The sequence below is a fragment of the Entelurus aequoreus genome, unplaced genomic scaffold (genome assembly GCF_033978785.1).
Source record: "Entelurus aequoreus isolate RoL-2023_Sb unplaced genomic scaffold, RoL_Eaeq_v1.1 HiC_scaffold_37, whole genome shotgun sequence".
Classification (NCBI taxonomy): Eukaryota; Metazoa; Chordata; class Actinopteri; order Syngnathiformes; family Syngnathidae; genus Entelurus; species Entelurus aequoreus.
In genome coordinates this window covers 10001-23344 of record NW_026907969.1, presented here as the reverse complement: position 1 = coordinate 23344, position 13344 = coordinate 10001, and the positions used below count along the sequence as shown (strand labels likewise).

General features: G+C 37.4%; 1 protein-coding gene and 1 non-coding gene across 2 annotated transcripts in view; both read left to right on the top strand.

Annotated features, from left to right (window-relative positions):
* Positions 1 to 1004: 1004 nt before the first annotated feature.
* On the top strand, positions 1005 to 1280 carry LOC133645319 (small Cajal body-specific RNA 13). Its single transcript, XR_009824982.1, has one exon. It is a non-coding gene; the product is annotated as a small Cajal body-specific RNA 13 (non-coding RNA).
* Positions 1281 to 5796: 4516 nt separating this feature from the next.
* Positions 5797 to 13344, top strand: part of LOC133645315 (glutaredoxin-related protein 5, mitochondrial-like) — a 7646-nt gene continuing 98 nt past the window's right edge. Inside the window, exons 1-2 of the mRNA XM_062040199.1 lie at positions 5797 to 6295; positions 13087 to 13344. The exon at positions 13087 to 13344 is cut by the window's right edge and continues 98 nt beyond it. Of these exons, the coding sequence (XP_061896183.1) occupies positions 5812 to 6295; positions 13087 to 13259 (657 nt within the window). The 5' untranslated portion in view covers positions 5797 to 5811 and the 3' untranslated portion in view covers positions 13260 to 13344. The remainder of the gene's footprint in view (positions 6296 to 13086) is intronic.

The window sequence follows — 13344 nt, the reverse complement described above, 5'->3', positions numbered from 1 at the left end:
AGCACGGCTGTTGATGGGAAGATGAGGGCTGGCTGGCGTAGGTGGAGCGCTAATGTTTTTATCATAGTTCTGTGAGGTCCGGTTGCTAAGTTGCTAAATTAGCCTTAGCGTCGTTAGCAACAGAATTGTTAAGCCTTACCAGGCTGAGAATTTGTAACCGTGTAGTTACATGTACATGGTTTAATAGTATTGTTGATCTTCTGTCTATCCTTCCAGTCAGGGGTTTATTTATTTTGTTTCTATCTTCATTTGAGAACGATGCTAGCACGTTAGCTCAGTAGCTAACTGTGTCACAGATGTATTGTTGTGGAGATAAAAGTCACTTTAAATGTCCATTTCGCGTGCTCGACTCTCATTTTCAAGAGGATATAGTATCCCAGGTGGTTTAAAATACAAATCCGTGATCCACAATAGAAAAAGGAGAGAGTGTGGAATCCAATGAGCCAGCTTGTACCTAAGTTACGATCAGAGCGGAAAAAAGATACGTCCATCACTGCCTCCCAAGTCCTTCACTGTAACGTTCCTCATCTACGAATCTTTCATCCTCGCTCAAATTAATGGGGTAATCGTCGCTTTCTCGCTCCGAATCTCTCTCGCTCCATTGTAAACAATGGGGGATTGTGAGGAATACTAGCTCCTGTGACGTCACGCTACTTCCGGTACAGGCAAGGCTTTTTTTTATCAGCGAGCAAAAGTTGCGAACTTTATCGTCGATGTTCTCTACTAAATCCTTTCAGCAAAAATATGGCAATATCGCAAAATGATCAAGTATGACACATAGAATGGATCTGCTATCCCCGTTTAAGTAAAAAAAATTCATTTCAGTAGGCCTTTAATGAATATGGTTAATGTAGTTTGCTCTATTAGAATTAGGGGGAAAAAACATGTTTGGGGGTTTTAAATTGGCATGCTTTCATTTTTGAAAATGTAAACGACACCCAAGACTAGTCAGCTGCTGTGAGCGTCGGGATGGATTTGTAAGCTTCATGCGCGGCAATAAAGTGTGTTTGCAGCCTTGCGACTGTGTCACTTGCACTTGTCCGTTGCTCGTGGCTTTAACAAGGTCTGCGAAAAGCAAGCAGGAGAATGAAAAGGCGTGACTTCTGGAGGCTCAGAAGCTTCACGTGCGATCTTCTCCGGACACGCGACTCCTGCCTCGCACGGCGGTGACGGCCTCGCTCTCTAGGCGCCACCTTTCTTGAGGCAGGTAGAGGAAAACCTTGGCACACTGCTGAGGCAGGTGGAGACCTTCCTGTCTGGCACTGTTAACCAAGAAACAATCTTTTCAGTTTTCGTCAGAATAAAATCAGTTTGGCACATTATTGCATGCTTGCATTTTTGACCCCCACCAACTCACTCGCTTTGGTAATGAAACTCTCTATTGACTTAAAACTGCTAAGGACTGTCAGCTTATGTATGCATGGCCAATATGAAACATGTGCACTCAGCACCCCATCTTGTCAGAAAATAACAGAAATCAAATTTTTTTTTGCCAAGTTTCCTTTAAAAGAAAGATATGTACATATGGAAGTAGAATTGTCTCACATCAACCTATATCAGAGGTGTCCAATATGCGGCCCGCAGCTAATCGTATACCGGCCCCCCACACATTCTGCAAAAATTGCAAAATTGATAGTATTGCAAAAATAAAAAATAAACATTTCAAAAAAGTGGAATGAGGTGAAATCTAATGAGAAAACGTTGCAATGTTGACACAAAACTGCCATGCAGGCTGTTTTTTTTGTTTTTTTGCCATTGCTCGAAAAAAGAAAAAAAATCTGTTACAATGAATTATTACTTAAAAAATGTCACTTTATTTTATGTGGAAATAATATTGCATATATTGTGTGGTTGCCATTTAAAAACATCAAAGTTTTATTTGACAAAAGAGCATAAAACAAACAAAATAATAGTTCAAACGTAAAGTCGACAGATATATCTGAAGTTGATCTCGTAATTTAAGTGTGAAAAGTTAAAAAAAAACTAATAAAAATGTATCACTTTATGAGTGGGAGACCTTTTGGATCCCAAATATATTTAGTGGGATTTTATTGAACTTTTCACTGTGATTACTCAAAAATATGAAAGAATTCAAATCAATGGTGTCCTGCATTATTGATCTTTTAAGGCTCTAATTACTAAATACTGCATATTTCAGTTTTACTATAAAAAAAAACAAAGTTGTCTTTGACAGAAAAGGCATAAAACCTGTTTTGTTTTGTTTTTTTACTTGATATCAACCTAAAGTTGATATAGAGATATACTGTAAAAAAAATAAATTAATAATTTCACTTATTTTTAACATTTTAATGACTTAGACCCTTGACCCTTGACTAATCCCCGGAAGCCCTAAAGGTTAAAAAAAAAAAAAAAATCGATATATTTTGTTATGGTTTGAAAATGGAAAATATCAAAATGGCCCCCATGTGCTTAAATTTTTCCGTGTGTGGCCCTCAGGGGATAAAGTTTGGACACCCCTGACCTATATATAATACATCAATATATTAGTACATATGCATATATTAGTAAATATGCAAATGCGATATACAAATAATTTGTATAAATAAATGCGTATTTGTAAATATATTTTTTAGATTTGAAAATATATACAAATAAAGTGTATAAATATAAAAATGTGACATACAAATGAATCAAGAATTTGTGTAAATAAATGTGTATTTGTAAATATATTTTTGAGATTTGAATATAAATATGCTTGATTTTGTATTGAATTTGCATATGTGGATCGCTTTTTTGCTTTTGCTTGGACGAGACATTCCTCCCACAAACCAGATGCACAAATAAATGTGACAGACACACTCCCCTGAACAACCAGCAGAGGGCACGTACAGTACGCAGAGAGCTTCCTGGAATGGGTTTCATGGCCGAGCAGCTGCATCTAAGCCATGCATCACCAGGTCCAATGCAAAGCGTGGGATGCAGTGGTGTAAAGCACGTTGCCACTGGACTCTAGAGCAGTGGAGACTCCTTCTCTGGAGTGATGAATCACGCTTTTCCATCTGGCAATCTGAGGGACCAGTCTGGGTTTGGAGGTTGCCAGGAGAACGGTACATTTCGGACTGCATTGTGCCGAGTGTGATATTTGGTGGAGGAGGAATTATGGTGTGGGGTTGTTTTTCAGGAGTTGGGCTTGGCCCCTTAGTTCCAGTGAAAGGAACTTTGAATGCTCCAGGATACCAAAACATTTTGGACAATTCCATGCTCCCAACCTTGTGGGAACAGTTTGGAGCGGGACCCTTCCTCTTCCAACATGACTGTGCACAAAAGCAAGGTCCATAAAGACGTGGAGGACTGAGTCGGGTGTGAATGAACTTGACTGGCCTGCACAGAGTCCTGACCTGAACCCGATAAAACACCTTTGGGATGAATTAGAACGGAGACTGAGAGCCAGGCCTTCTCCACCAACATCAGTGTGTGACCTCACCAATGCACTTTTGGAAGTTGGGAGGATGTATTGTATTTATGTATATATGTATGTTTGTAAATATACATATATGTGTATATATATATACACATATATAAATGTATATTTGTATGTGTATATATACATTTATATATGTATGTATTGCATACATATAAACATTGTTATATAAATAAGTATATATTTTTAAATATAAATACATATACACTTATGTAATTATATATGCATATGTGTAGTTATATGTATATATATATATATATATATATATATATATATATATATATATATATATATATATAGGCAATACATTGTAAACAAGACAAACAACACAGAACAGTGGAAAAACATTGAAATTGTAAAATTTCAGCAAACATTGTTTTTACACTTGTGTCATGATACAATTCTGCTACACGTTTCTAACATTTAGATGCAAAGTGTTTGATAATGAAGCAAAGTCTCGGGATCACTTGGGAGGAGCTGGATGAAGTGGCGAGGGCGAGGTAAGTCTGGGCTTCCCTGCTTCGGCTTCTGCCCCCGCCACCCGACTTCGGATCAGCGGAAGGAAATGGATGGAAGCAAAGTTGCTAAAATTGTGAATACATCAACAAATGGGTTCGATGTTCAGTTGTTTATATTTTAAAATAAAAAAAATTCTGATCAATGTTGTACTAAAATTTTTATATGTGCAATAGCATTATTGTGGCAGTGTAAAGGAATATGACTAGTAAAGTATTGATTATATCTGGAGCACCGGCATTAAACGTACAGGCGCTTATAGCTAACAACAATATCTGTATAACAATTCAGAAATGTTCGCTCTTACTCGTGAAAAGTATTTCTCCGTGCCCTGTTTTCTCACTTTCTGCCGAGTTGCACAAGAATATTCAGCACGATGCTCTGGCATCTTCTGCTTGCCGCAACTTTCTGCTGCATGAATTGATTTATGTGGACCCCGACTTAAACAAGTTGAAAAACTTATTGGGGTGTTACCATTTAGTGGTCAATTGTACGGAATATGTACTGTACTGTGCAATCTACTAATACAAGTTTCAATCAATCAAACTCAAGTAGATGACCGGTTCAAGATGGCGGTCGAATTTCCTGCGCCCTCGCATCCAATGCGGCGTCTAATCACAGATGTCTATGGCTTCGTAAGCAATTAGTCAGCTATAAGCAAAATTGCATACCTTCATTTAGTTTACTAAATATTTTGGTATTGTATTCGTGTTAAAAATTGTTGTATTGACTGGGTTTTGTTTAAAGAAGTTTCAAATGGGGGGAAAAAAAGGAATGACTTCCGTTTTACTCAAGCCCACCCGGAAGATGTTCTGCAGTTTTGTAAACAATAATGCGTAAAGTTCAAAAGAAATATTCGCTCTTACTCGTGAAAAGTATTTCTCCGTGTCCTGTTTTCTCACTCTCCGCCGAGTTGCACAAGAATATTCAGCACGATGCTCTGGCATCTTCTGCTTGCCGCGTCTTTCTGCTGCTCAAATAGATGACCGGTTCAAGATGGCGGTCGAATTTCCTGCGCTCTCGCATCCAATGCGGCGTCTAATCACAGATGTCTAGGGCTTCGTAAGCACTTAGTCAACTATAATCAAAATTACGTTGGACCCCGACTTAAACAAGTTGAAAAACTTATTCGGGTGTTACCATTTAGTGGTCAATTGTACGGAATATGTACTTCACTGTGCAACCTACTAATAAAAGTCTCAATCAATCAATCAAAGTGTAATGATAGTGTTGACCACATGGTGGTAGTAATAGTCTACAAATGACTAGGAACCAATTATAGTATGTGTCGAGTAGGACTCTTTAGAGGTGGACACATCAGGTACGCACGAATGTTGAAGAAGCGTGTAAAATGTTATCGTTATTAAAAGACAGTTTTACAAGTGTTATTTAAAACAATAACATAACATTACGTACCTTCATTGAGTTTACTAAATAGTTTGGTATTGTATTCGTGTTCAAAAGTGCTGTATTGACTGGGTTAACGAAGTTAAAAAGGAATTACTTCCGTTTTACTCAAGCCACCCAGAAGATGTTCTGCAGTTTCGTAAACAAGATTGCGTAAAGTTCAATTGAAATGACGTATCTTCATCGAGTCCGCTAAATACTTTTGTATTTTATTTGTGTTAACCTTGTTTCCTTTCGCGAAGTTGCGAATTTAAAAAAAAACGAAGAAAAAAAAATTAGCAATGACTCCCGCTTTATTTTAGCCACCCCAGAAGTTGTGATTTTTCGTAAGCAATATTTTTCCAATTATAATTCACTTTATCTATCCTTGTTCAGTTTACTAAATATTCGGCTTTTGTTTGTGTTGAAGTTGAATCTGGTAAACACGAAAAAATGTTTCCAATAAGATGAACGTCTGCCACAACCAATCACAAAACAGATTTGACTGTGTGCGCGCGCAGCTGGCCAATGAACATGAAGGTCCCGCCTCTTCAAGACGTACCTACGTCGTCGTGCATTTCCGGTCTCGCTCCTCCTGGGTCGTGTCGTCAAACAACAGACCAAAATTAACTTCAATTCAAGCATTAAACGCCATGAATAGCTTAGTAAGATACACCGCTCGGTGTCTGCGGTCCGGGGCGCCGTGTTCCCTGCCTGTAGACGTCGAAGGACGCTGGTGGACGACCTCTCGCCGGCTCCTGTGCGCGGCGGCGGGCGCGGAGAAGGACGTGGACGTCATGGTGAAGAAGGACAAGGTGGTTGTCTTCATGAAGGGAACACCCGCGCAGCCATTGTGCGGCTTCAGTAACGCCGTCGTCCAGATCCTCCGGATGCACGGCGTGGACGAGTATGCCGCCTACAACGTGCTGGAGGACCAAGAACTTCGAGAAGGTCAGTCGGTCGTCTTGACTTAACGTTCACCTTTTCGCCTAAAATGTCTCACAAAAACCACATGTGGCTTTGTGTCGTCATTTTCTTGTCGGATTCGCTTTAACGTTCCTCAGTGTCTTGTTTGATTGATTGAGACTTGTATTAGTAGATTGCACAGTACAGTACATATTCCGTACAATTGACCACTAAATGGTAACACCCCAATACGTTTTTCAACTTGTTTAAGTCGGGGTCCACTTAAATTGATTCATGACACAGATATATACTATCATCATAATACAGTCATCACACAAGATAAACATCAGAGTATATACATTGAATTATTTACAGTATTTACAATCTGGGGTCCATCCATCCATCCATCTTCTTCCGCTTATCCGAGGTCGGGTCGCGGGGGCAGCAACCTAAGCAGGGAAACCCAGAATCTGGGGTGTGAACTGATAAAAAAAATTTTTTTTGCAATTAATCATTTACTTTAGAATTTGATGCCAGCAACACGTGACAAAGTAGTTGGGAAAGGGCATGTTCACCACTGTGTTACATGGCCTTTCCTTTTAACAACACTCGGTAAATGTTTGGGAACTGAGGAGACACATTTTTGAAGCTTCTCAGGTGAAAACCTTTCCCATTCTTGCTTGATGTACAGCTTAAGTTGTTCAACAGTCCGGGGGTCTCCGTTGTGGTATTTTAGGCTTCATAATGCGCCACACATTTTCAATGGGAGACAGGTCTGGAGTACAGGCAGGCCAGTCTAGTACCCGCACTCTTTTACTATGAAGCCACGTTGATGTAACACGTGGCTTGGCATTGTCTTGCTGAAATAAGCAGGGGCGTCCATGGTAACGTTGCTTGGATGGCAACATATGTTGCTCCAAAACCTGTATGTACCTTTCAGCATTAATGGCCCCTTCACAGATGTGTAAGTTACCCATGTCTTGGGCACTAATACACCCCCATACCATCACACATGCTGGCTTTTCAGCATTGCACCTATAACAATCCGGATGGTTCTTTTCCTCTTTGGTCCGGAGGACACGACGTCCACAGTTTCCAAAAACAATTTGAAATGTGGACTCGTCAGACCACAGAACACTTTTCCACTTTGTATCAGTCCATCATAGATGAGCTCAGGCCCAGCAAAGCCGACGGCGTTTCTGGGTGTTGTTGATAAACGGTTTTCGCCTTGCATAGGAGAGTTTTAACTTGCACTTACAGATGTAGCGACCAACTGTAGCTACTGACAGTGGGTTTCTGAAGTGTTCCTGAGTCCATGTGGTGATATCCTTTACACACTGATGTCGCTTGTTGTTGCAGTACAGCCTGAGGGATGGAAGGTCACGGGCTTAGCTGCTTACGTGCAGTGATTTCTCCAGATTCGCTGAACCCTTTGATGATATTACGGAGCGTAGATGGTGAAATCCCTAAATTCCTTGCAATAGCTGGTTGAGAAAGGTTTTTCTTAAACTGTTCAACAATTTGCTCACGCATTTGTTGACAAAGTGGTGACCCTCGCCCCATCCTTGTTTGTGAATGACTGAGCATTTCATGGAATCTGCTTTTATACCCAATCATGGCACCCACCTGTTCCCAATTTGCCTGTTCCCCTGTGGGATGTTCCAAATAAGTGTTTGATGAGCATTCCTCAACTTTATCAGTATTTATTGCCACCTTTCCCAACTTCTTTGTCACGTGTTGCTGGCATCAAATTCTAAAGTTAATGATTATTTGCAAAAAAAAAAAAAAAGTTTATCAGTTTGAACATCAAATATGTTGTCTTTGTAGCATATTCATCTGAATATGGGTTGAAAATGATTTGCAAATCATTGTATTCCGTTTATATTTGCATCTAACACAATTTCCCAACTCATATGGAAACGGGGTTTGTACAACATCCATTGTGGATTTTGCATAAATAAAATACATCCGGTGTTAATACAGTCACACAATACGCTACGGATGTTAACGAATATAGAAAGTAAACAACCGCAAACATTGCACACAATGAATGTGACTCATCACAATTAAACCGAAGGTGTAGCATTATCGCCCTCTACCAGTCAAGTTCAGCGCTACATGCATTTGATTGATCAGACAAAAAAACAACACGGCCACAAATGCAAAAGACATCACCAGGTCCGAAATTTCAAAATAAAACAAACTAAATACTTTGATGTATAATATCGCCTTACAAAGTTCCGTGATGAAGCTTACACGTGCGGATTTCTTAACGTTGTTGCTTCTTGTCTGGATCAATGTGTCCGTCTCTTAAAAAGGTCTGACAGGAAACAATGACTCGAGCGTTTGCTCGGGGCAGAACATTCCTGCCTTGTCGTCTAGTCGTTGTGAAAAGTCAGATTTTTGCAATTTATTTTCATTTTTTTGTCAGGATTGAATGAGTAGTCTTCTTCTACTCACCCCACTGCTGCTTCATTGTGACACATATGTCTCTCTGTTGCCCCCTGCGGGCAGTCGGGAGTACCGCACACAATGCTAACCCTAGTTTGAACGCTTTCGTCGAGCCAAAGGAAAAGCTTCGGCCACCAGTCGAGTAGACCTGCTCGAGGGCTTCCCTCAATTATGGCGGACGTTAAAGATCTCGGGGACCCAAAAGGGTCTCAGTCATTAAAGTGTTAAAAATAAGACAAATATAATTTTTTTTTTTTACTTCCAACGCTTAAATCTCCATTGGTCAACTTCAGATCTGTCCGTTGACATTAAGTTTTATATATACACTACCGTTCAAAAGTTTGGGGTCACCCAAACAATTTTGTGGAATAGCCTTCATTTCTAAGAACAAGAATAGACTGTCGAGTTTCAGATGAAAGTTCTCTTTTTCTGGCCATTTTGAGTGTTTAATTGACCCCACAAATGTGATGCTCCAGAAACTCAATCTGCTCAAAGGAAGGTCAGTTTTGTAGCTTCTGTAACGAGCTAAACCTGTTTCAGATGTGTGCACATGATTGCACAAGGGTTTTCTAATCATCAATTAGCCTTCTGAGCCAATGAGCAAACACATTGTACCATTAGAACACTGGAGTGATAGTTGCTGGAAATGGGCCTCTATACACCCATGTAGATATTGCACCAAAAACCAGACATTTGCAGCTAGAATAGTCATTTACCACATTAGCAATGTATAGAGTGTATTTCTTTAAAGTTAAGACTAGTTTAAAGTTATCTTCATTGAAAAATAAGGACATTTTAATGTGACCCCAAACTTTTGAACGGTAGTGTATATATATATATTTTTTTTTATGCCCTCTTTGTCAAAACTCTCTTTATTGCATAGGAAAAACATAAATATACACCAGTTTGCTTTTTTTATTTCACTTTTTTTTATTTGGGTTTTTTAAATATGTGCTTTTATGAAATTAGCCCTGAGCCGCACTCTGGACACCCCTGTTTAGACTAATATTATTGCAAATTGTAAGGACAAACATACAACAAACTGGGCTTTCGTCAAATAAAAAAAAACCTATCCATTAAAGGCAGTACCTTTTGAAATGTTGAAGTTTTAACTGATAATTCAACTGTACTTTGTGTGAAAAATGCTCCTAGCGACAGAACAATAGCAACAACTATCTTCTGGGTTTGGAAGGAGATAATGTCATTGGCTGGCGAGGAATGTTGCTAGTCATGGTGACTCCACACGCCAGCTCAGCCCAGTCTTACTTTTATCAGTGTTTTGCACAAGTTGCAGCGGGCGGTGCTGCTTCCCAGTGACATGGCAGCTGACTTTTCTCACGCCGTGCGGCCAGGACTTACACAAAATAAAGACTAAACAGGACGTGGATCCGTTAGTATGAAGCCAAATTAGTCCAGAAGTAGAACAAGTGTATTGAAAATCAACAAATGTCAACACATTTTTTTTAGATTGCAAATTATTACGGTTCACTATTTGTGTGAATGTCCAAGCATCCACTCAAATAAGATTCTACACACAAAAAAACATCTATTTATTATTATTATTGTGTGAATGTCCCGGTATTCACAAATATAAGATTCTACACCAAAACATAATATATGTATTATTAATATTATTGTGTGAATGTCCAAGCAGCCACACAAATAAGATTCTACACCAAAAACAATTTATTATTATTATTATTATTGTGTGACTGTCCAGGCATTCTCAAATATAATATTGTAAACCCAAAAAATCATCTATTTATTATTAGTATTATTGTGTGAATGTCCAAGCATCCCCACAAATAATATTGTACACCAAAAAACAACTTATTATTGTGTGAATGTCCAGGCATTCACAAATAAGATTCTACACCAACACATCTTCTATTTATTATTATTATTGTGTGAATGTCAAAGCATCCACACAAATAAGATTGCACACCAAAATGATTTATTATTATTATTATTATTATTGTGTGAATGTCAAAGTATACACACAAATATTTTACACCAAAAAACAATCTATTATTATTATTATTGTGTGACTGTCCAGGCATTCTCAAATATAAGATTCTACACCCAAAAAATAATATATTAATTATTAGTATTATTGTGTGTATGTCCAAGCATCCCCACAAATATTATTGTACACCAAAAAACTACTAATTATTGTGTGAATGTCCAGGCATTCACAAATATAAGATTCTACCCCAAAAATTCATCTATTATTATTATTGTGTGAATGTCCAGGCATTCACAAATATAAGATTCTACACCAAAAATTCATCTATTATTATTATTGTGTGAATGTCCAGGCATTCACAAATATGAGATTCTACACCAAAAATTCATCTATTTATTATTATTATTGTGTGAATGTCCAGGCATTCACAAATATAAGATTCTACACCAAAAAATCATCTATTTATTATTATTATTGTGTGAATGTCCAGGCTTTCACAAATATAAGATTCCACACCAAAAAATAATCTATTATTATCATTATTGTCATGAATGTCCAAGCATCAACACAAATACGATTCTACACCAAAAACGATTTATATTATTATTATTGTGTGAATGTCCAAGTATCTACACAAATATTGTACACCAAAAAACAATGTATTATTATTATTATTGTGTGAATGTCCAGGTATTCACAAATATAAGATTCTACACCAAAAAATCATCTATTTATTATTAGTATTATTGTGTGAATGTCCAAGCATCCCCACAAATAAGATTGTACACCAAAAAACAACTTATTATTGAGTGAATGTCCAGGCATTCACAAATATAAGATTCTACCCCAAAAATTCATCTATTTATTATTATTATTGTGTGAATGTCCAGGCTTTCACAAATATAAGATTCCACACCAAAAAATAATCTATTATTATCATTATTGTCAAGAATGTGCAAGCATCAACACAAATAAGATTCTACACCAAAAACGATTTATATTATTATTATTGTGTGAATGTCCAAGTATCTACACAAATATTGTACACCAAAAAACAATGTATTATTATTATTATTGTGTGAATGTCCAGGCATTCACAAATATAAGATTCTACACCAAAAATTCATCTATTTATTATTATTATTGTGTGAATGTCCAGGCTTTCACAAATATAAGATTCCACACCAAAAAATAATCTATTATTATCATTATTGTCATGAATGTCCAAGCATCAACACAAATAAGATTCTACACCAAAAACGATTTATATTATTATTATTGTGTGAATGTCCAAGTATATACACAAATATTGTACACCAAAAAACAATGTATTATTATTATCATTGTGTGAATGTCCAGGTATTCACAAATATAAGATTCTACACCAAAAAATCATCTATTTATTATTAGTATTATTGTGTGAATGTCCAAGCATCCCCACAAATAAGATTGTACACCAAAAAACAACTTATTATTGTGTGAATGTCCAGGCATTCACAAAATCAGATTCAACACCAAAAAATCATTTATTATTATTATTATTATTATTGTTTGAATGTCAAAGCATCCCCACTAATAAGATTCTACACCAAAAGTAATCTATTTATTATTATTATTGTGTGAATGTCCAAACATCCACACAAATAAGATTGCACACCAAAAAACAATTCATAATTATTATTATTATTATTATTATTGTGTGAATGTCCAGGCAATCATAAATATAAAATTCTACACCAAAAAATTATCTATTTATTATTATTGTGTGAATGTCCAAGCATCTACACAAATAAGATTATACACCAAAAACAATGTATTATTATTATTATTGTTGTGTGAATGTCCAAGTATCCACACAAATATTGTAAACCAAAAACAATCATTTCATTATTGTGTGAATGTCCAAGCATTCACAATTATAAGATTCTAAACCAAAAATCATATTCATTATTATGATAATAATAATAATAATTATTATTATTGTGTGAATGTCCAAGCATTCACAAATATAAGATTATACACCAAAAACAATCTATGTATTATTATTATTGTGTAAATGTCCAAGCATTTACAAATGGAAGATTCTACACCAAAAATTATCCATCCCATCCATCCATTTTCTACCGCTTGTCCCATTTTCTACCGCTGCATTCGGGCTATTTTTTGTATATTTACTCCTAAAAGTGCACTTTACTACTTGGCGCTATCCTAGAAGTGTGTTTTATTGAACTCATTTTTTGATATGGATTACTTGTCTATGTCGATATATATTGATATTGTTTGACGGCCCAGCCCCGATCACAGAAGTAGGTGTCAGTATCAACCACCGGTATTGTGACAACTTTTTCCAGTTGCCGATTTTCCATAGCACGTGTTCTTGTTTCCTGACGCCGAGCGTTTTGTCCTCTCCCTCCCACAGGAGTCAAAGTCTTCTCCAATTGGCCGACGATCCCTCAGGTGTATTTCAACGGCGAGTTCGTGGGCGGCTGCGACATCCTCCTGCAGATGCACCAGAACGGCGACCTGGTGGAGGAGTTGAAGAAACTGGGCGTCCGCTCCGCGCTCACGGACGCCGACAAAGACTCCAAGTAGAAGACGTTTAAAAGTGGCGACACAGCAGCGGACATTTTGACCAGGTTGGATCGCACTTTCCAGACAAAATGTCATCACTCTTCTG